General features: G+C 35.7%; 2 protein-coding genes across 4 annotated transcripts; one reads left to right on the forward strand and one right to left on the reverse strand.

Annotated features, from left to right (window-relative positions):
* Window positions 1-326: 326 nt before the first annotated feature.
* Window positions 327-3671, forward strand: LOC142620907 (uncharacterized). The gene is made up of 2 exons (XM_075794216.1): window positions 327-1842; window positions 2677-3671. Exons 1-2 carry the CDS (start codon window positions 327-329, stop codon window positions 3567-3569), a joined length of 2409 nt encoding a protein of 802 aa, XP_075650331.1. The 3' UTR covers window positions 3570-3671.
* A 1694-nt stretch (window positions 3672-5365) lies between these two features.
* Window positions 5366-16099, reverse strand: LOC142618888 (single-strand DNA endonuclease 1). Of its 3 annotated transcripts, XM_075791926.1 has the most exons (14): window positions 15920-16099; window positions 15648-15805; window positions 15219-15280; window positions 14964-15091; window positions 14428-14479; window positions 14210-14282; window positions 14043-14116; window positions 13306-13365; window positions 13012-13183; window positions 11091-11190; window positions 9654-9736; window positions 8168-8268; window positions 6643-6773; window positions 5366-6069 (listed from the first exon to the last, which is right to left on the reverse strand). In XM_075791926.1, the coding sequence occupies exons 1-14, from the start codon at window positions 15985-15987 to the stop codon at window positions 5559-5561; spliced, it is 1773 nt and encodes a 590-aa protein (XP_075648041.1). In that variant the 5' UTR covers window positions 15988-16099; the 3' UTR covers window positions 5366-5558. The 3 variants fall into 3 exon arrangements, with proteins under 3 accessions (XP_075648041.1, XP_075648044.1, XP_075648042.1); XM_075791929.1 differs by lacking the exons at window positions 15219-15280; window positions 15920-16099 and having other exon boundaries at window positions 15648-15759; XM_075791927.1 differs by lacking the exons at window positions 15648-15805; window positions 15920-16099 and having other exon boundaries at window positions 14964-15095; window positions 15219-15272.
* Window positions 16100-21001: the final 4902 nt, after the last annotated feature.

The raw sequence follows: 21001 nt of genomic DNA on the forward strand, positions 1-21001 counted from the left end.
CTTATTGCGAACTGTAATACAAAGTCAGTTATATCATTTGTATTAGTAGCAATAGTAGGTAACTAGGAAAATAAAAATCACAAAATATTTCTTTTGTGTATCAAAATAAATTTGTTTTGCTTGTCTTCCTTCTCTTTCTGTATTCCTTGTAGCTAATTTTGCTTAGGAGGGTTGTTTTACTTTAGTCTTTTACTTGTTTCATTTTTCTGGTGCATTTTGAAATCTCAGATGCTGCAATAGCGCTGATTTGAGGTGTTTTCTCTAAAATAAAAAATAAAAATAAAAAACTGTGTTGTGTGTAGGAACAGGGTAAGGACCTAGGTGCAATGAGGAACCAAAAGTTTTCACAAGTTTCAAGGAATGACATCAAAGAAAAAAGATCAGAGGAGAAAGCAGTTGGTAAATGTCTTCCTCAGTCTTCTTCATACAGGTATTACGTTGCTAATGAGCCATTGGAGGAGGAGCCGGAAGAGGAACCAAGTGAAGTAGAGGAGGATCCGGAAGAGGAACCAAGTGAAGTAGAGGAGGATCCGGAAGAGGAACCAAGTGAAGTAGAAGAGGATCCAGAAGAGGAATCAAGTGAAGAAGTAGGAAATAAGCTAGAAAAAGAACCAAGTGATGACTTGGAAGAGGATCCAATTGAGGAACTGGAAGAGGAAGCAAGTGAGGTGCTGTTGGAACAAATTGAGGAGCCTTCAGAATGTGATGCTCAGTCATTTTTTAACCGCAACAACAATGGGAGTGAAGAACTAGTTGAGGATCCACCAGAAGCATCTCTATCTGAATGCCACTCAGGCACTGATCCTAACAGTTCATACAAGAAGAAGAGATCACTGGATGCATCAACTGGTGAGTCAGTTTCCCTGCAACGTTATCAGTCACAAAAGAAATATAGGCAAGAGGAATCATTAAAACCAGAATCAGAATCTTGGTATGCTGCTTCTCATCTCCATGGTCACTCTGGGCTTGCCATGAGACTTGATGATAAAGGTTCTTCTGAACAACAGGAAGGTACAGGGAGTTCTGGAAAACGAAGACGTAGTAGATGGGACAAAGCAGAGACTGATCAGGCTAATAAAGGAAAGAAAACCAAATGGATTGGTGATGATTTGCAGCTGAAACAGATAGGTCCACTTCAGTTGCCTTACTTAAGGAAAGAGCTTGTTGCAGGATCAGAATTGGAGTCAGAGATTCAGGAGTTGAAAGCTGAACTTGTAGACATAAGCAGAAAGTTGCAGACATCTGAGCTTCATGATGACAGGCCTATGCAGGAAAGATCTCCTTCACCTGAACCAGTGTACGATTACTTTGGTATCAGAATAAATACACGCCAAGAAAGGCTCCGTCAGAAACTTCTCCAAAAACGTCAACATATTATATCCAAATTGTTTCAGAAGAATCCCACTCTTCAACAACCTTTGGAGTGTAAGTCCTTGAAGCTTTTTAAGAAACTTTACATACCGGTGAAAGAATATCCTACCTATAATTTTATTGGACTTATAATTGGTCCTCTTGGGAATACACAGAAGAGAATGGAGAAGGAAACAGGGGCTAAGATCCGTTTAAGAGGTAAAGACATAACAACAGATCCACAGAAAAATGATGAAGACTTGCATGTCTATATAGAGGCCAACAACCAAAAATCATTGGATGCAGCAGTTGGGATGATTGAGAAACTACTAAAACCAATTGATGAGGGAATGAATGAGCATAAGCGGGGCCAGTTAGAGGAACTTGCCACACTGAAGACAAATGTGTGCAGAGTTTGTCATGATCATGGGCACCAGTATTTTGCCTGCCCTCAATGGAAATCTACTTTTAAAATGGTATGCTGTGACAAATGTGGCAGCTACAACCATCCCACAGAAACTTGTGGGGCAATAGCAATGTCTCCACTGAGCAACTCTGGGCAGGGTTCTGGGTCTACCCTTGGCTCAACTACAAAAACACAAGACAAAACTAACAAAGAAATTGATGAAACAAACCTCTATGTTTGCTTCCTACCGGAAAACGTGGATGACAACCGATTAATGGAGCTGTTCTCTCCATTCGGTAAGATTACTAAAGTAAGAGTTATGAGGAATCTAACCACAGGAATTAGTAAAGGCTTTGGCTTTGTCAAATTTGAAAACCAAAGTGATGCAGCTGCAGCAATGGCACATTTCAATGGGTACAGAATGGATGGACATATGTTGTCAGTAAAAATAGCTGGGATGTATGAGAAAGTAAAAAATCCAATTGATGTGCGCTGTGACAAATGTGGCCACTACAACCATCCCACAGAAACTTGCCGGGTAATAGCAATGTCTCCACAGAGCAACTCTGGGCAGGGTTCTGTGTCCAGCCTTGGCTCAACTACAAAAACACAAGACAGACCTAGCAAAGAAATTGATAAATCAAATCTCTATGTTTGCTATCTACCAGCAAATGTGGATGACAACCGATTAATGGAGTTGTTCTCTGCATTTGGTAAGATTACTAAAGGAAGGGTTATGAGGAATCAAACCACAGGAATTAGTAAAGGCTTTGGCTTTGTTAAATTTGAAAACCAAAGTGATGCAGCTGCAGCAATGGCACATTTCAATGGGTACAGAATAGATGGACATATGTTGTCAGTAAAAATAGCTGGGATGTATGAGAAAGTACAAAATCCAATTGATGTGCACTGTGACAAAGGTGGCAGCTACAACCATCCCACAGAAACTTGCCAAGTAATAACAATGTCTCCACAGAGCAGCTCTGGGCAGGGTTCTGTGTCCAGCCTTGGCTCAACTACAAAAGCACAAGACAGGCCTAACAAAGTAATTGATAATACAAACCTCTATGTTTGCTACCTACCAGAAAATGTGGATGACAACCGATTAATAGAGCTGTTCTCTCTATTTGGTAAGATTACTAAAGCAAGAGTTATGAAGAATCGAATTACAGGAATTAGTAAAGGCTTTGGCTTTGTCAAATTTGAAAATCAAATTGATGCAGCTGCAGCAATTGCACATTTGAATGGGTACAGAATGGATGGACATGCGTTGGCAGTAAGAATAGCTGGGGCAGCACCAGAATCCTTGTTGCCGAGCCATCTTTCACCATACCGAGGGCCTCCACCAGTTTTTCCAAATGTCACAGGCCAAATAGCTTCGCTTGGGTGGACACCAGGTTCAATACTGTCTATGCCTCCAACCCCCTTTCCTATAAGCCATGGCATTAATTTTCTTTCATCCTCCATCTATAAAGAGCATGGTAATGTCCTTAGAAGTGAAGGCTTAGACTTTGCTCCTCCACCTGGCTTGTCAAGCCTCTCTGATTTAACTGGTTGTAGCAGCCTTCATTCATCTTCCAATTCTTCAAACCAAATTCAATCCACATCAGGTGGTTTGATAGCACAGTTCCCTGGTAATCCAGATTACCCTAGTTCTGGATTTGAGACATATTTTATGACACCAACAACAACTATACCAGCAACATCAACACCTATGCCAGCTACAGAAACACATTGTAGTCAGACACCAGAGAGCAATCTGAAAATAATTCCTTCACCCAAAACAAGTTCTGAACCGTTGGACACTAACTAAAGTGGTAGCACCAACATTTTGGCTTTTCTACCACTGTTTCTTTTCAGTCAGTCAAGCATTTACTTGGTGCATTGGATGCGATGGGTTGTGTCTAATTTTTAACTGTAAGTTTTTCCAATGGTGTTCTCACTCTCTCTCTCTCTCTAAAAAATATTCTGGCAGTGAGGGAGAGGCAAGAATTGCATAGAAATATCTTGTCATCTTCCCTTTTATCTTTGTTATTTGCTTTTGTTCCAGCCCTTTTGAAATGTAGTAATTGGTCCCTGCTTAAAGGCACTGGCCAACCTGGTCAGCATGAGGGCATGCAGTGGTTTACAAATTCTTGTCAGCAGTTCATTGCTACAATATTTGAGTAAGTGATCGTTTTATTCTTGTGCAGTAGCTTACGATATCTAATTGCCCATGGGAATTGTCAACCGCTGCTCTTGTTGGTTAGGATATGGTTGATAAGGACACCTCTCTTGACTTGAATTTTCTATTATGTAGACTGCAGCAATTCAGTTAACTTCATCTATGATTTTATTACTGTAAAATGCAGACCAAAAAAAAAAGAAAAGGAAGACAGTTATTTGAAACTTAGAAGTTCTGTGATTCATATGTTTAATTTTCTTTCCATACCTACCTGGCGAAGTATTACAATCTTTTTGTGAGGGTGAACAAAACAAATGAAAGAAAAAGTGGAGGAAGAATTGATGGTTTGTTCATTGCAGCAAATTGAACTTCATCCGAAGTAAAGGTCTAGCTTTTTTTGTTCCTAACATTAATTTGATTAGTATTTTATTTACCAGCAAAAGATTAGATACCTTTTTTTTAGATGCTACATTTCCAATCACTGATTTTTTTTCCCACTAGGTTCTCTGTTTTTGGAGTGGTTCTCATTTTAGAGTTGAAGTTAAAAAGCCTGCCTGAGAAACTCTCTGCTTTGATAAGACAAATAGGAACCCAGTGAATTAGCAGGCTAGAAGTACTAAAAGGGAGCACATTAAGCAAGCTTATTATTACTGGCATATTCAACCAAAGATTGAAACTGAAAAGCAAGCAGTCTACATCACTCGTTAAATTCTTGTTACTAACATGAAGCAATGTTAATGAAGGAGATGGTGAGGTGCTGGTACAGAGCTCCTCAAAAGCAGACCTTCAAATATAACTACTAATGACAAACCATGGAAATATACAAGAAGGGATGAAGGGAGAAAACAGTAATGTAAGCCAGAATGAGCTTAAGAAAACCCAACTGGTTTTTACAGGAATGAGGGTGGTTTGTTTGGCTTTTCTTCGGATGCTAACTGGCTGCGGAGGGCAGGGGATCACAAAACAAAAATCACTGTAAAATGTAATATATATGAACAGAATGGAATCTTACTATGTTCTTGAAATGGTGATAAACTGGAAACACAAACCAATTAGGCCTAGGTTTTCACATATTTTTCAGAGTACTTTCTTATAACATAAACCAATCAAGCCCAAGTTCCTGTGCTGCTCAATAAATTCTCCTTACCCCCTCTTAAGATTGAACTTATGCTTATGATGTTGATAAGGTTGAAATTGATTTGTCATTGATAATATGCAAAATATAATTAATAATAAAAAAAGCAATAAGCTTGAAATCCACAGGCAAAATTGAAGTATGGAATACAATCTTTAGCTCTAGCTCAAAACCAAATCACAAACTACTGGAAAGGTCTAAAGCCAAGAACTATAGACCTGAGAATGAAAGAATTTGAACTTTACATTCTACGTTTGAGACTTAAGATTAGTTTATCCAGTATCCTTGTTAATACATCTAAATATGATTGTTATACAACACTCTTTTTATAAGCAAATAAATCATTAAAAGAAAAGAACAAACCTTAGTACACAGGATGTATACAAGGAAACACCACACTATCTCTACTAACCACAAAGAGGAGACTGAAGAGGTACATGACATGAAATCAGTTTCATTGGGAAAATCCAAACTACGATTACATTAGACTTCTTCATGGCTGTTCAAGAGATTTCATCCCTAATGCTGGCTAAGAACAATCTTAACTCTCTTGCCTTCCTCTCATGTTCAGGAGACACATCAGTTTCTGATTCACTCAAATCAATTACATCAATACATTGACCATTTGATTTTGGAAATTTGGATACTATACGGGATTGTCTTGGCGGGGAAGGGCTTAAGAGATCAATGACCTCACTTTTAGCAGTACTTGGACCAACTTCATTGCAAGATACATCATCACTGCTCTTTGGATCAAGCCTCAAATCTTGGTTTGTTAGATCAACTTCTGGTGCAGCAGTATGGCTTTCTGATATCTCCACATTTGAAGAAAAGGAGGCATTGCGAACAGAACTGCTTTCTAATTCGATGTCAAGTAATAGTCTTTGGAGTTTTAGATCAATTTCAGTCACAGAAGATCCCTTTTCTGATTTCTTTGGCCTTGTTTTCCTCTGATTTTGTTTCTTCCTTTCAGCTCTTTCCTCCTCAAATTCCACAATCTTCTCAGGACAAGCACTTTGGACAAACAAAAAGAATAAAGGATAAGGAAAATGAATTTTCCAGTATTAAAAGTTATTAAAATAAAAACGGAGATAAATACTATTTGCTTATCCAGAATACCCTTAAGAAATATCTGAAAAATGATTGTAGAACTTTTTGTTTGCTCAGTTCCAGGTGTAGAACTGGATACCCTCTGTATGGGCCATGAAAATGTTTAAAAAAAAAACATTTACATAGCATTAAGCTTTTACCAGAAATTCATTAATAACTATAGAATATGAACGGTCTTCTTGATGTGTTCCTCTCAATGCACTATTTAAGAATATTTGTTGTACTTAAATATGTTCCTTTTCTACTTACATATTGGTCTAAACTCCAAGAAAAAAAAAAGGGGGAAAACAGAAACATACTCTATTGATTGGTTGTTAAAAAAACCTAAGCTTTCAGTCGAAAAGATTCCATGCCTGTTATAAGTTGCAATCTCAAACAAAATCTTTCAATGTGCATGCAACCCAAAATCCGTCTCGGATTAGATGCAGCACCACCCAACATTATACTTAAGTCATTACAAAAGGATAAAATCATTACCTCTCTACAAGATCCGCTGGTACTATGGAGGTCTTAAGTCCATCTAAATCCTCCCATGAGACCTCATAACAATCTCTTCCCTGAACCTTTCGATGCTTGCTAATTTTAGAGACAGGGCATTTAACTGGTATCTGTAATTGGGAAATATTACTAGTCAAATGAAAGAGGAATCGTAAATCTAATATGCCACAAAATGGTTAAAGATAGAAAAGCACAAACAACATATTCGCTCAGATTTTATCAACTATGTTTAAATGTAGGGGGAATTTATACGTCCCATGGATAAAGTCATTGCACTTTTTTATAAAGTACATTTAATCAGTTACCTTATTTTCAACAGTAACTAACAATAAATTTATGCCAGGATTGCTTCTTGGCATATCATGAAATCAAAAGAGCTAGTGGCTCCAATCAAGCAGAGACCTCACATGGGAAAGCATGAGGTTCTGCCGAGTGGCGCATTCTTGACAAAGAGTTCTCAAGTGCCACATCAAAGATAAAATCAAATTAAATATTAAAATTTTGTTTAATTTGGTTCAATATTTCAAGACTTTTCTAATTAAAAAGTAAATATTCTTTGTATTCTTTGGTTCAATGTTTTAAGACTTTTCTAATTAAAAAGTAAATATTCTTTGTATCCTTTAGTTCAATATTTTAAGACTTTTCATTCCTCACACTTACATACAAATTATTTGCATTTCAATTCACCATTTTTACCCCTTGCACTTCTACTCCTTTATATATACCCATCCATACCCCTTCATACCATCCCATGTCAAATACAATAGACCAAAAATGATTTCATTTACCTTCAATCTTTCGACAATGCCTAGCTCTAACATTGTTGTCTCATTTAATCCTAACCCGTATGAGTTGGCTACAACTAAGGAAGCAGAGCTTGCATTTTATATTGAGTGACAATAGTGACAATTACGATTTTGATGTTAAGGTCAAATGTTGTTGATATGTGGGTTTTGTAAAGAATGTGATTGATTGTGAGTGTTTGAGATGTGTATTTTGTTTTAGAATTAAAGAGAAAGAGAAAGACACATTTTATATAAACTTTTATTCTACAATATTTCCCCAAAATTGTTTCTTTATTTCTCATTACTTGAACTGAATAATTTTAACAGATATGTGTGTGTAATTTATAATTGTTTCTTCTTATGATGAACTCATTACGAACAAAATTCTATAACAATTATGCTTTAGTATATGTACAACATTCTTCAAAAACATCTTACATAAAATATTACAATAATATCCGTGCAACACACGGGCAACTTACTAGTTTAAAAAATAGTCCAAGCAGAAGGATAGAGCATAGCTTTCAATATAATGCAAATGACAATTGACATTCATTCTTTACATGCTACTTTCAAAATCTTCCAGGGTAGTACTAATGGTGCAACTGTGCAAGTTTATAGGACATGAATGACCAAACAGAATTCTATCATCATGATTTATCTTGAGTAAACCATTGATGAATAAGGAATTAGTGTAAAAAAAAAAAAAACAATAGTACCTTGTGTAATGGAAGCTTCAGTCCTAGATCTGATGAAGTTGATCGCAAATTACAAAATCGCCGTAAGTTTCGTTCAGCAATCTTTGGAAGGATATACTCATCTGAGATATGAATCATGAATAAGGTAAAAAAAAAAACTGGAAGAACATATAATAGACCAATTTGCCATACAATCTAGGAAACGTTATAGATATATATTTTATGACACCCTGTAACCTCAAAAAACTCCCATATTTTCTATGATTTTGGACAAGCAAATTGTGTTGACTGAAAATCCCAAAAATCTAGAAATATGGACACAGCATGCTTGTCTTAGTGAATGTATAATATTAACCGTGAATTAATATATTGTGAAGACCATGGGTAGGAAACTGAGAAAACAATAACTAAGTATCTGTGAAGCATCAAGCACAAATGCCAATAAGATACAATATGGATACCAGCAATACTTCATTTCTTTAATCTGGGATATGATATGACAGGGTTAAGCTTATTAATAGTTTGTAATAAATGTGCCAAATTTTAGTTTAAAAGATGAATAACAAACTTTAAAGGCATAAAATAGCTACAAATAATTAAACAAACTATGAGGTTTTTTTTTTTTTTTTTGATCCAAACCCATGCTAGACATTTATGAAGATTTAGAATTTTGAAGGTCTAAAACTTTTTTTTTCTTGTGTAATGAATTTATGAAAATAGAACAAGTGCAGGGGGTGTAAAATATATCCTCACTTATATCTGTTGAAATCCCTATTTTTCCTTAAGAACAATCAATTTTTACCTCAACTCGATACGTGCCATATCCAAGCCATACCCAAGATCTTCACATATTCATATCACATATATATTAGATATAGATATGGCAGGCATTTTGAATTACTTGTGCTTTTTCTTTTTTTAATTCAAACGTTACAATAAGTGGGAGAGGGGGGATTCGAATCCTGGTTCTCCTCAGGAAGCAAACTAGGCAATGCCATTGAGCTGCAAGACTCTTGTGAAATACTTGAGCTTGTTCAATATGTATTAAGGTTTTTTAACTAAGATTTATAGAACCCATAACATTCTGCAGATCTTTCAGACAACAAACAAGTGATGCACACAGACGGACAGGGTTCATGCTCTTGAAGCCTCTGGCATGACAATTCTCAAACATAAGCATCCTACAATTACAGCATATTTTCCTAATCCACCAAGTTTTAGATCCAAATTAGAAGACTTGAAATATTTTAAATTTTAAACCACTGTAAAAAACACACCAAAAATTTTAACCATTGGAAAGATCCAACATTCTGACTTCACATGAGAATTTTGTTTTGGGAGTTACCAGGACAATAGCCAAAATCTTTGACTTCCATTTAGCCACTACAAACTGTGACTATTTAAGACAACCAAAATCAACAATGTGCTCGTATAAATTCTTATATTTGATGAATGTGTGCATGACCATATAAGGCATGAAATATGAACAAGGGAATGAATGAAGAACCTGTTTTCTCAATAGGCCACTCAAAAAACTGAGCACATATCTGCTGAAGTTTGGCACGTTGAAAAGGATACTGAGCAAGAGCCCTACATCGGCAAAGCAATAAAAAACAACTTCAGTACTTCACTCCCAAGATTTTGCAATATAAACACCACACTACCACAGTCTAAATCCAGTTCTAGATGGGCTAAGAATAATACAGGCTGTGCAGGAAAAGCTAAAACTTACCCAGCTGATGGTAAGGTAAGAGCTTGAGTTTCACTGCTTTTGGCACACCCTATTGAACCATGCATAGGTTCAGATTGATATACATGCTGTGGCCCATTACAGGAAATTGAGGTTAACAGGTACTACCAACTCTAGCACTATTACATGGTGATTTTCGTGCAGATATCAGGTGCGGGGACTCATGTAGCATTTTGCATGAGATACACGCTAAGCCTTTGCAAATAATAAATTTAAAGGAATATTCATGTCTATTTTCATGCCCTTTATTTATTAATTTGTCAAAAGCTCATTAATTATAATACCCACTGGTGAAGAAAAAAAAATTGTCCCAGTTTATAAGTAACTTGTCCTATACATATAACTTGTCTTCTTAAGCAGATAATTCCAAAAAGACCAAAATATTCTTACCATAATAATATTAGAGACTAGATGATATGGAACTGATCTACAGATAAGTGCTTCATTGCATTTAAGTGTTTCTATCATTAAAAGATTTTCCCTGGGCCAAATACTCAACTGACATAATCAAACTTCCAGTTCAAAATGCCATCATATAGACGTTTAACATAACACTTGGCAGAATCAGCCAGAGTATATAGAATTTTGGCTGAGTAAATTAGCTTTGCCAAAACCAAATGAAGTTGCATATTAGTCTCAGTTATAATGAAATATGCATTCCTATCACGGTGGGGATGGGAGATTTTAAAAACAGCAATGCTTGACATGCTGGGAGTAATATCACATCATATGTGCTTTTATCAAAAAAGCCTGGGAAAAAGACAGGACATTCTATTGGATGTGGGGGGGGGGGGGGGAGAGGAAATAAACTGACAAATTTCATTATTTCCAATACTTTAATGGAATCAGAAAGACTGGGTTCTTTTAAAGGATTTTACCTAATTGATCCTTTCATATAAATACATGTTGCATTCCCATATCTGTAAAATGATCAAAAGCCACAACCTTACAGCTGCTGTTCAGCTTTTGGGTTTGGGCAGGGGGTTGACTGGTTGAGTTCGTTAGAGTTTAAGACATGACTGGAGCAGAAGAAAGAAATGAAAGATGGTGTATAACAGATCATCTATAAGTTACACGAAGGGACGAAAAGGGGAAAAAAAGAAAAAAAGGTCCAAACATATTACATGTATAAACACTCTCACATATGCAGCAAAAAGCATTAGTCCCAACAAACAACAGAACTGATGTTTTTACCTATGCACAGCATCAGAATCTGCCGAGTGGCACTTGGGCTTCAAATATGCATCAATAACTTGCAAGTGCTGATCATCCCTTTGTGAATCATGCTCACTTCCTACAAGACCAAAAAATGTTCAATGGTAACAGCAATGTGAAGTCTTCCATTTGTAAAACCAAATATTTGGAACTGATGATCAAAACACATGCATAGCTAAAAAACAATAGCAACAACAAAACCTTAATCCCAATATTTTGGAATTGGCTATGGATGTCAATAGACTAATTTAGGGTTGGCCACATATATTCTCCATCATATTATCCTGTCCAAAATCATGCTATCTGTCATGTCTTTAATTATCATATCCTTTTTCACTTTTTTTTTTATTGGAAAAATAAGTTATTAATGAAAACGGTTTCGACCGACTCATGATGATAAGTACTCCATAACCTAAAAGAATTACAAAATTACACAAAAGAGGTATTATTTGAGACCCCACACACATGACCAATCAAACAAAAATCGAAGTAGCAAGACTTCAAGCTAGTTCTTTAAATTGACTTTATCCTCAAAGACCCAATGATTGTGCTCCTTCCACAATAGCCACATCAAAAATAAGTTGTTTTAAATTTTTTTTGAAAAGGTCATACACAATGCACAAAACTCCCATTTTTTGCAGGCATCTTGGAGAGATCATGGTAGGTAGCCTTACTCCTAATTTGTTTTGGAGAGTTTCTTGGACTCGAACACCACGACTTGTAACTTTTGGTGAAAGGCACTTGTCATCACACCATGTCCCGACCTCTAGCCACATCAAACATAATGGTGAAAAATTCCAAATCACCAAATGGTGCATCCCAAACCAAATCCTCCACCCAGATAAAAAATCAACTACCCTCCTTGGCTACCAACGTTATTTTAGGTCTTCCTCTACCCCTTTTCACATTTTTTATATATAAATATAACTAGAAGATAAAACAAGTCCCTTACTTATGATGCAAATCCTATAAAAGCATGCGAAAAATGTCCACACACACACACACAGAAGATCAAAAATCATTATCCTATACTGCTACTCATTCACAACTCAATTGTAAACCTAATTCAAATTTAGCACACCCATGAAACCCCCCCCCCCAAAAAAAAAAGAAGAAAAAAAGAAAGAAAAACATTAATAGAAGCAATAAAACATGAAATGTCAATTAAGGAAGTTACAAAGATTGATAAAATAGAATGGAGGAAAATAATACATGTGGTCGACCTTGACTAATTTGTTGAGAATCCATAGTTGACCCAAAATTTGGGACTAAGGCTTTGTTAATATTTTAATGGTTGTTGTTGCACGCACTTACACCTAGTGGGTTTTGTACCCATAACCTGACCCTCCACCCATTCTTATTCGAGGAGAAAGTGTCTGATGCAGAAGATGCAAGAAAATTATTATTTAATATTATTTGTATTTGCAAGTTATTTGTATTTTTATGTTTTTAGGTCCTATTAGTTTATTGGGCTATTAGTATTTTAATTTGGAAGCAGGGTTATTTCTGTAATAAGGCAATTAGGGTTTCCTAGCCAATTAGAACTAGGGTTTAGCAATCCTTTATAAGCAACTTATTGTAGTCTTTGAGGGGTAGTTGATATTTTGATAAATAAAAACAATGGCCGTTTGGTCTTTCTTTGATCTGGTGCTGACTCCAGGTCTACCCTAGGTGCTGACTCCTAGTGGTTTCCACGTTTGGTGCTGACTCCAAGCAAGGCCTAAGTGCTGACTCTTAGGTCATATCCATTTATTTTTTGTTGTTTCAATTTTTGTTCTGGTTGTCCTGCGTCAGTGTCACTTGAGACAGAGTTCATTAGCTTGCAAAAAAGTTTCAAAACAGCATAACAGAACCACATGCAGGCCTGTTACATGAACAGTATAAGGTTTCTAGAATTCACCGTTAACATTCATATCATGATCCAGTGAGTTCTCCTTGTTATTATTGCACTTGGAAACAGCCCCCTGTTTCTTTGAACTTCTTTTCTTTTTTACGAAGGACAGTCCTTCAGAGGCAACTTTTTGAAGGACAACATTGTCTCCAACTGATTTAACAATCTGACAAGCAGACTCCTGAAGACAGGGAAATTTTAGTACAACAGCATAAGCTTCCATTCACCATTCTAAATGAGATCTGATAGGCACATAAAGAAGAATGTAGTCCACCAAAGAGAAAGAACAGGTTTAGAACTTACAGGACCCAGACCATGAACTCCTTGAGAGTAGTCACATCCAAGAAGTAGTGCAAGGGTAATCTGAAGATCACAAGTTACTGAGTTACTTATCCAAAAAGTTATCGAGTCACCTAGCTTGTTACAAGAGGAGGAAGCTTGACTCAAATGGAATATATAAAAGTAGAATCTTAGATAAAAAATTTTACAAATTCCATTTCTTAAGGAGAAAATGAAGCAGATTGCGATCAATATTATTGAGACAAAGCTAGACACCCATGCATCCACACAAACATACATGCACGCACACACATGTGATCAGTTCCAAATGAGAAGCTCTCACGAACAACAATTCCTAAAACAGAGCTATATCATTTCAGGTCTTGTAACATAGAAGAACATAGTTTCTTAAAGGAGTTGAAGGGGGGCTTCTTGTCATATCTTAAGGCCAAGATGTAAATGCTTTTGCAGCTTAGTATCACCCTTTTGGCCTTCTCTCAAAGTTGCTCATTATCGTTGCACCAGGTGAGCGATAAACTTTGAAGATATTACTAAGTATTATGGATGCACTTGCCTATGGCAGAAAAGTATACATATAGCTGACTGTGACTAATCTGTTAAGGATCCATAGCCAAGCTCAAAACAATTGGGACTAAGGCTTGGTTGTTGTAATTGTTAATCAATTGCATAGCAAAGGAATTATCATTTTTTTTCTTCTAAAAAGCTTCTTAAATATTTTACATTCACAATTAGAAGCTTACCAATGAGTTCCTTCCAAATCCAAGCCGTCTCTCTATGTCTGTCATTTCATAGCAAGTGACATAACCACCATCTCCTAATTTATTAGCAAAATGGATGTATAATTAGTACAAAAAAAACAAGTTAATCTAAGGAATTTCAATATGCAACCAAATGTGAATCTACTTACCAAGGCATATATCTCTATACACGGTCCTTGCACCAAAAAGAAAGACATCTGAGTCCGAAGTGAAACATCCATCCTGATGGTCATAATGGTAATGTTAATGAAAAAAGATAATGATGATAACAATGTCAGTGATTTTTTATGATGAGAATATGATAGTGCATAGTATGCATCTCCTATGGAATAATCCCGACATGACTAACAGTAAAAAGTATACTCACACATAACAATTCTGAGTTTAGTACTGCACACTGTGCTTCAGCTTCCTCAATCCTAAATTTTAGAAAAATAAAATAAAATCATATAGAGTTAGTCCAGGTCTTTTTGTTTACAATAGAAGAAAAAAAGGGGGTGGGGGGGGGGGTTGCTAATATTTTTTCACAAAGCATTTCCATGAATCGAAGCCCTTCTCTCCTCTTTTAAGGAAATCATATTCCCATATATATTTTTATTAAATAAAGTGGTGCATCATGATTTACCATAATATCATGCAAAATAAACCATACTAGACCTGAAAAGTCTAGATTAGACAAGAAATTTTTTTTTCAAGATTGGTTAGATTACTAAGATAAAATAAATTTTTTATATTTATTTATTTCATTCCTTTGGTTTCCATTTGTTACACTTTTTTATTCATTAAACCCATTAAAAGATTTCATGTAGATAAATTTAATATTCCTTTATTTGACAAAAAAATAGTGTGTTCTTGCTTCTATAATCCTATATTAAAAAAATTTACTTTAACAGTAGACATTACCCATCTAAGCAAGCAATGCCAAGTGCCATGCCCAAAACTTTAGCCTCTTGTATCATGCACGAAAACTCAGATCCCATATTTCTTCGTAGAGAGGTAACATTTTGCAAGTTTCTATCATCTTGAGTAACCTGCCTTCATAAACCAAATCAAGTTAGTATGAAGAACTTTCCAAAAACAAAAAAAAAAAGACCCAAAAAAAGATTAAAAGAAAGTAAACAACATACAATGATTGCATTTGCACACAAGGTTTCTTACCTCACTTCCTGAATTTAAGCGGCGTCTATAAGTTGATAACTTAATAGCAGGAATTGATCCATCTAGAGGCAGAAAAGATTACTTAAAATTAAGATATGTGGTCAAATGCTATGCTCTGAAAGCAATGACAGAATACACTGTTTTCACATACTTAATAGAAAACCAAGATTTCATACATTAACCACTTAAGGGGCCAAATCCCATGTACATAGAATGTATACAGAGAATGGTTACATTATAAGAGTCTCATTTTCATCTATGCAAACTATTCCTAAAAGTCAAGTGCCACATTAGTCATACTTTGACAAAAAACCAAAAACCCAATCTTCACAATAAGTAAAAGATTAAATTAAAAACCCACATCTAGTTTTAAAAGTAAATTACAGAATTGAAGAAACCCAGAAAGACAAAAGCATACGAATTAAGTACCTGTAACAAAAACAATGGTGCAATTAACAGCAATGAGAGCTCTGAGGCGGTGGAAGAGACCTCTGAGATAAACCTTCTGTTTTATACAAGAGTGTGATTTGCTAACGTTTTGAAGCTGAACCATCCAGCAAGAGAGATCTATGCACACCCTCTTGTTCCTAAAAACCCATAATTCAAAATTTGAAAAACCAACATAAATCCCAAAAGAAAAATAATCATTAGGGTCTGTTTGGTTGGCGAGAAAAAGAGAAAAGAAAAAGTGGGAAACTTACTGGAGATGGTGAAGTGGTAGAGTTTTCTTGCATGATTCCAAGATATCCCACAAGTTCTTCACACCCATACTAACTACTGAGACTGAGACAAAGAGAGAGGGAATTTTGAAAACTCTGAAGTTTTAATTATCCGTTAAAAATATGAAAATGGCGAATGTGATTCGTGCGGGCCTTTTTTATGGTTTTACAAAATTTGGTACTTTTGGGCTGGACTTTTTTTTTTTGCTTTCTTAATTGGACTAGAATTTTCTTTTTTCCAGTTGAATTAGGATTTTATGTTTTTTTTTTTCTTCCTAATTAAGTTGCTCTCTCTTCTCTAAGAAGAAGTAGGACTGTGTTATTTGACTTATTTCATCTCTTAAAGGATTAAATCCTTCCTATAAATAATATTTAGAATGAGAAGGACGATGGGAAGTTGTAGTTTAAGCAAAGTTAGAAGATGCAATTTGTAATGTAGCCTTTTTTTTTTATTAATAAAAGTTTCCTTTGAAAAGTTTTCTCTATTATTTAGATTTTTCTTGTAAACTTATGTTTTGTAGAAGGTTTCATAAGCATTGAGAAAGCAAAGAAAATAATAATCAATTATAAACCAAAGAATAAAAAAATAAAATAAAAAACTGAGTTCATAAGAAATGACATTGGTTTTTTTTTTTTTATTAAGTTCTAAAGTCCTCGATAACAAAATAAACCAATGCCACTGGGTTTCAAAGCCTTCTCAATGTGTATCACTACATTTTCTTTGAGAAAAATCTTATTAAAATTAGAAATTGTTAACAACATTAAACAGAAAATACAAAACATATTTCATTAAAATTGTGGTGGAACATACTTTTGGGTTTGAGGATTTATAATAAACATATTAAAACCATGCCTGAAATATAATCTGCATATAACCTTGTTTAATTTATTTGTTGCCATGGATTTAAAACTATACATAAATTAAGTTGAACACAGGCAAATATATTTGTTTAATACTGTCAAAGATACTTGTTTGGACTTGCTTATATTAATCTAAACATATTTTCTTCATATGTACTCGTATATGCTTCATAGCCTAACATATTTTCTCAAATTTAATTATCCTTCATAACTCAAATCATGCTAAACTAATCCATACATGAGAAAACTATTTTTCACATTAATTTATTATTTTTATTACTTATAATACTGTCTTTTGCCTAGGAGCAATCGCAAAGGTAGCGAGCAATGGACAACCCATTGGCGTGAGTACCGGACTTGACTACCCAAAAAAACCAAAGTTTAGCCACTAACATATCAAAAGATTCAAAACGAGACGCATGTCACTGCTGCACAAAGACCCCTAACAAATACAAAAGTAGGTTATTCTCTTAAATAGAAAATAAGATTCTCTTTGATTGAAGGTTAGTACACAACTGTGGAAAATATTTAACATGTGTATTTACGCATGGGAGGAAGCTAGATGCTACCTCTATCTAAATTATTATTCCTTGTACTTTCCAATTACTGTGACCAAGTTGCATTAGCATTGTCATCTGATTGCAATCTAGATATGAGTTCACATATGTCATATGTAAAGACATAGAACTTAATTCCAATTATAATGTTTGCAGTGGTATGTATATGTTACCATATAAAAAATTTTTGTTTTTAAATTAATTTACTCCAACCAAAATGACCCAAGACACTTTCCTAAAAAAAAAAGAGTATATGCCGAAGGAAAGGAAAAATGATAATGCAGCAACCAACAATAATCAATATAAAAAATAAGAATTAATTTCGATTCAAGAAATCCAATGAGTTATTACAGAGTATTTGAACACATTTTCCAAATTCCATCAACCTTCCAAGCCACCACATTCCAAGTATTGCTCACATTCATAGTCACCATGGGCCATAAAGTATGTGAACCTTTCATTCCTCTGTGGTCGGGCGTGGTAGCTCATCAGAGCTTCCTTTTTCACTTCGTCCATCATAATTGTCACGGGTTTGCTTGCCTTTTTAACTTTCCGCAAAGATTCCCCTGAGAGAGAGAGAGAGAGAGAGAGAGAGAGAGAGAGAGAGAGAGAGAGAGAGAGAGAGAGAGAGAGAGAAACCAAAGACAATGAGACAAGATACTTTTATCATAATTTAGAAGCATTTTATCCAAAATGACTAACATAAGACATCAAAGATGCCTATACTGCTCCATGCATTTCACTAATTGACACTGACACATTTTAATAGTCTTTTTTTTCTTTTCCTAACTTGGGGAATTATATCTAGACTTTTAGTACCCTACCAAAATTTCACCCCATCAGCAAAGAAAACTTGGATTTTTTCCCCTTTGGACAGTTTTTGTTAACAATTTTGTTATGTGGCCGAAAAACAAACACTTTAGTTATGAAGAAAATCGTGTCTCTAAGACTCAAGTTCACTCAAAAGACTCATGTCTCGATGACTCGAGTTCCAAGAGGTGGCAAATATGACGTGGATAAAAAAATCAACATGGAGACTCGAGTTTGGATAAAAATTCACATGGAATTCGAGTCTCAATTCCTTAAAGGAAACTAAAATGTTATAAAAATCCTTAAGACTAAAGTTCTCTTGTGAGTTATAACAATCTTATAATTTATTTTAAGAAACTTGAGTCTCTAAGACTTAAGTTCTACATGGATTTTTTATCCACATCAGCTTTGTCACTTCTTAGAACTCGAGAATTAGATGTTTTTTTTTTAATAAGAGTGTTAGATGTTGGGTGTACACATGCGAGTGAAATCCGATATCGAATAATAATGAAAGGAATGAGTGATTAATATATCATAATTGAGCTCATATATGTTGGGTTTCGGCTTTTTAGGTTAAATATATTTATAAGTTATATTAACTAAAAAATTAAATGGAGAAAAATGCTATTGAATGTATTCAACATTAGTGTTACTATTTATCAAAAAAAGAAAATGTTAGTGTTACTAGAATTACACTTTCACTAACATGTAGAAAATTAGGTGGACAAGATTTTGGGGACCTATGAGCTTTTACTCTACTAAAACTGTACTTTCTTGGAGAAATCGCAAAGGTAGCGAGCAATGGACAACCCATTGGCATGAGTACCGGAATTGACTACCCAAAAAAATCAAAGTCTAGCCACTAACATATCAAAAGATTCAAAACAAGACTCATGTCACTGCTGCACAAAGACCCCTAACAAATACAAAAGAAAGTTATTCCCTTAAATAGAAAATAAGATTTTCTTTGATTGAAGGTTAGTACACAACTGTGGAAAATATTTAACATGTGTATTTACACATGGGAGGAAGCTAGATGCTACCTCTATCTAAATTATTAATCCTTGTACTTTCCAATTACTGTGACCAAGTTGCATTAGAATTGTCATCTGATTGCAATCTAGATATGAGTTCACATATGTCATATGTAAAGACATAGAACTTAATTCCAATTATATTGTTTGCAGTGCTATGCATATATTACAATTTGAAAATTTTTAAATGACTTAATAAGTATAGGCATCAAGAATGCTGATTTTAGCTTTGAATATAAGAGAATGAGAATCATTAGCCTAAAATGAATTGCAATTGTCTTCTTGTCTCCTAGCTGTGTGACAGTTTCTCATTGCGAACAAGTCCAATAATCTTACGTGAAGTGAGCAATTACCACAAATAAGTAACACAAAGTTGCTTTATTTTATAATGTTAACGTACACTCATATGTGGGCTTGGCCCATCTAGATCACTTACTTGTAGAGCACATATTGTACTACTTGTACTGCACTTATATGCCTCCTATATAAAAGCACTCATGTATATTATTTTAGTGAGAAATATAATACTATTGAATTCAGTATTTCTAACATGGTATCAAAGCCACTGCTCTGACCTTTTCTTAGCAGTCTTGTCTTTATTGGTGTAACTTCATTCTCAATATTGCTTCCGCTATCACAACAACTGCCGTAGCCTTTCGCCGTTGAACCTTCGAGTCTTCCAGACATCGTCCTCAGGTTCCGGACCTGCAACAGCCGCCGTTGAGGAGTCCAAACATTGCAAAGACCACTGCCTTTTTCGGCACCGCCGTGAATATTGCTCCGAAAATTTTTTCGAAAGTACCACGAAGATCGTCTTGCTCCGATCTATCTTTTCGTGAAAACCTCACAGTCATCGGAGTCTCCACGCACCCTCACGCGCCGCCCAAAGTTTCTGCACTAAAGGTCACGCGCCCACGTGCCCACGCGCCTCCACGCGCCGATCCGAGCCGCCACACGCCTCCACTCGCCGAACCGAGCTGCCACGTGCCGCCATGCGCCTAATGCGCCTGCTCACGCGCCAGACTATCCTGCTGACGTCAGCCCTAGCCACGTCATCCTGCCACGTCAGCGACCGTTGACTTTGACTGTTGACCGTTGACTTTGACCGTTGACTTTTTTGGAGTTGACTTTTTGCAGTCCAGGTTCTCCTTACTCAGTTTTTCGCGTAGATTTCATTTTTGCAGTCTGTTTTTGCATATTGTGTCTCTAAATGGATAAAAAGGATGCTTTTCTTCCTCGCCCCATCAATACTGTATTGGAGGGGACTAGGAATTACTTATCTTGGTCTCAAGCTATACGCAGTTTCCTTAAGGGTCGCATGCTCTGGCATTATTGCACTGGTACAATCACTATTCCTGTGAAGGGGGTAAGTGAAGAAGATGTTGTTTTTCTTAATCACATGATTGAATGAGATAGTCACAATCACATGATCCTCACATGGATTCGAAATACTTCCATTCCCTCCATCTCCAATTTGCTGGGCAGCTTTGATGATGCGAAATCAGCATGGGATATGTTGGCCAAAAGATACTCTATCACTCACGGATCCATGAAATATCAGTTAGTGGTTGAATTGCATCAACTCAGGCAAGAATCGGGGCAGTCCATCAATGACTACTATGATCAGCTTCGCTTCATTTGGGACCAAATTGACCTTTCTGATCCAACTTGGGCATGCTCAAAAGATGCCCAACAATATGCTGCTATTAGAGAAGAATTTCGTCTCTATGAGTTCTTGATGTCACTTCACAAGGACTATGAGCCCATTCGAGGTCAGCTTCTGAATCGTTGTCCTCCTCCCT

The sequence above is a fragment of the Castanea sativa genome, chromosome 12 (genome assembly GCF_040712315.1).
Source record: "Castanea sativa cultivar Marrone di Chiusa Pesio chromosome 12, ASM4071231v1".
NCBI classification, from domain to species: Eukaryota; Viridiplantae; Streptophyta; class Magnoliopsida; order Fagales; family Fagaceae; genus Castanea; species Castanea sativa.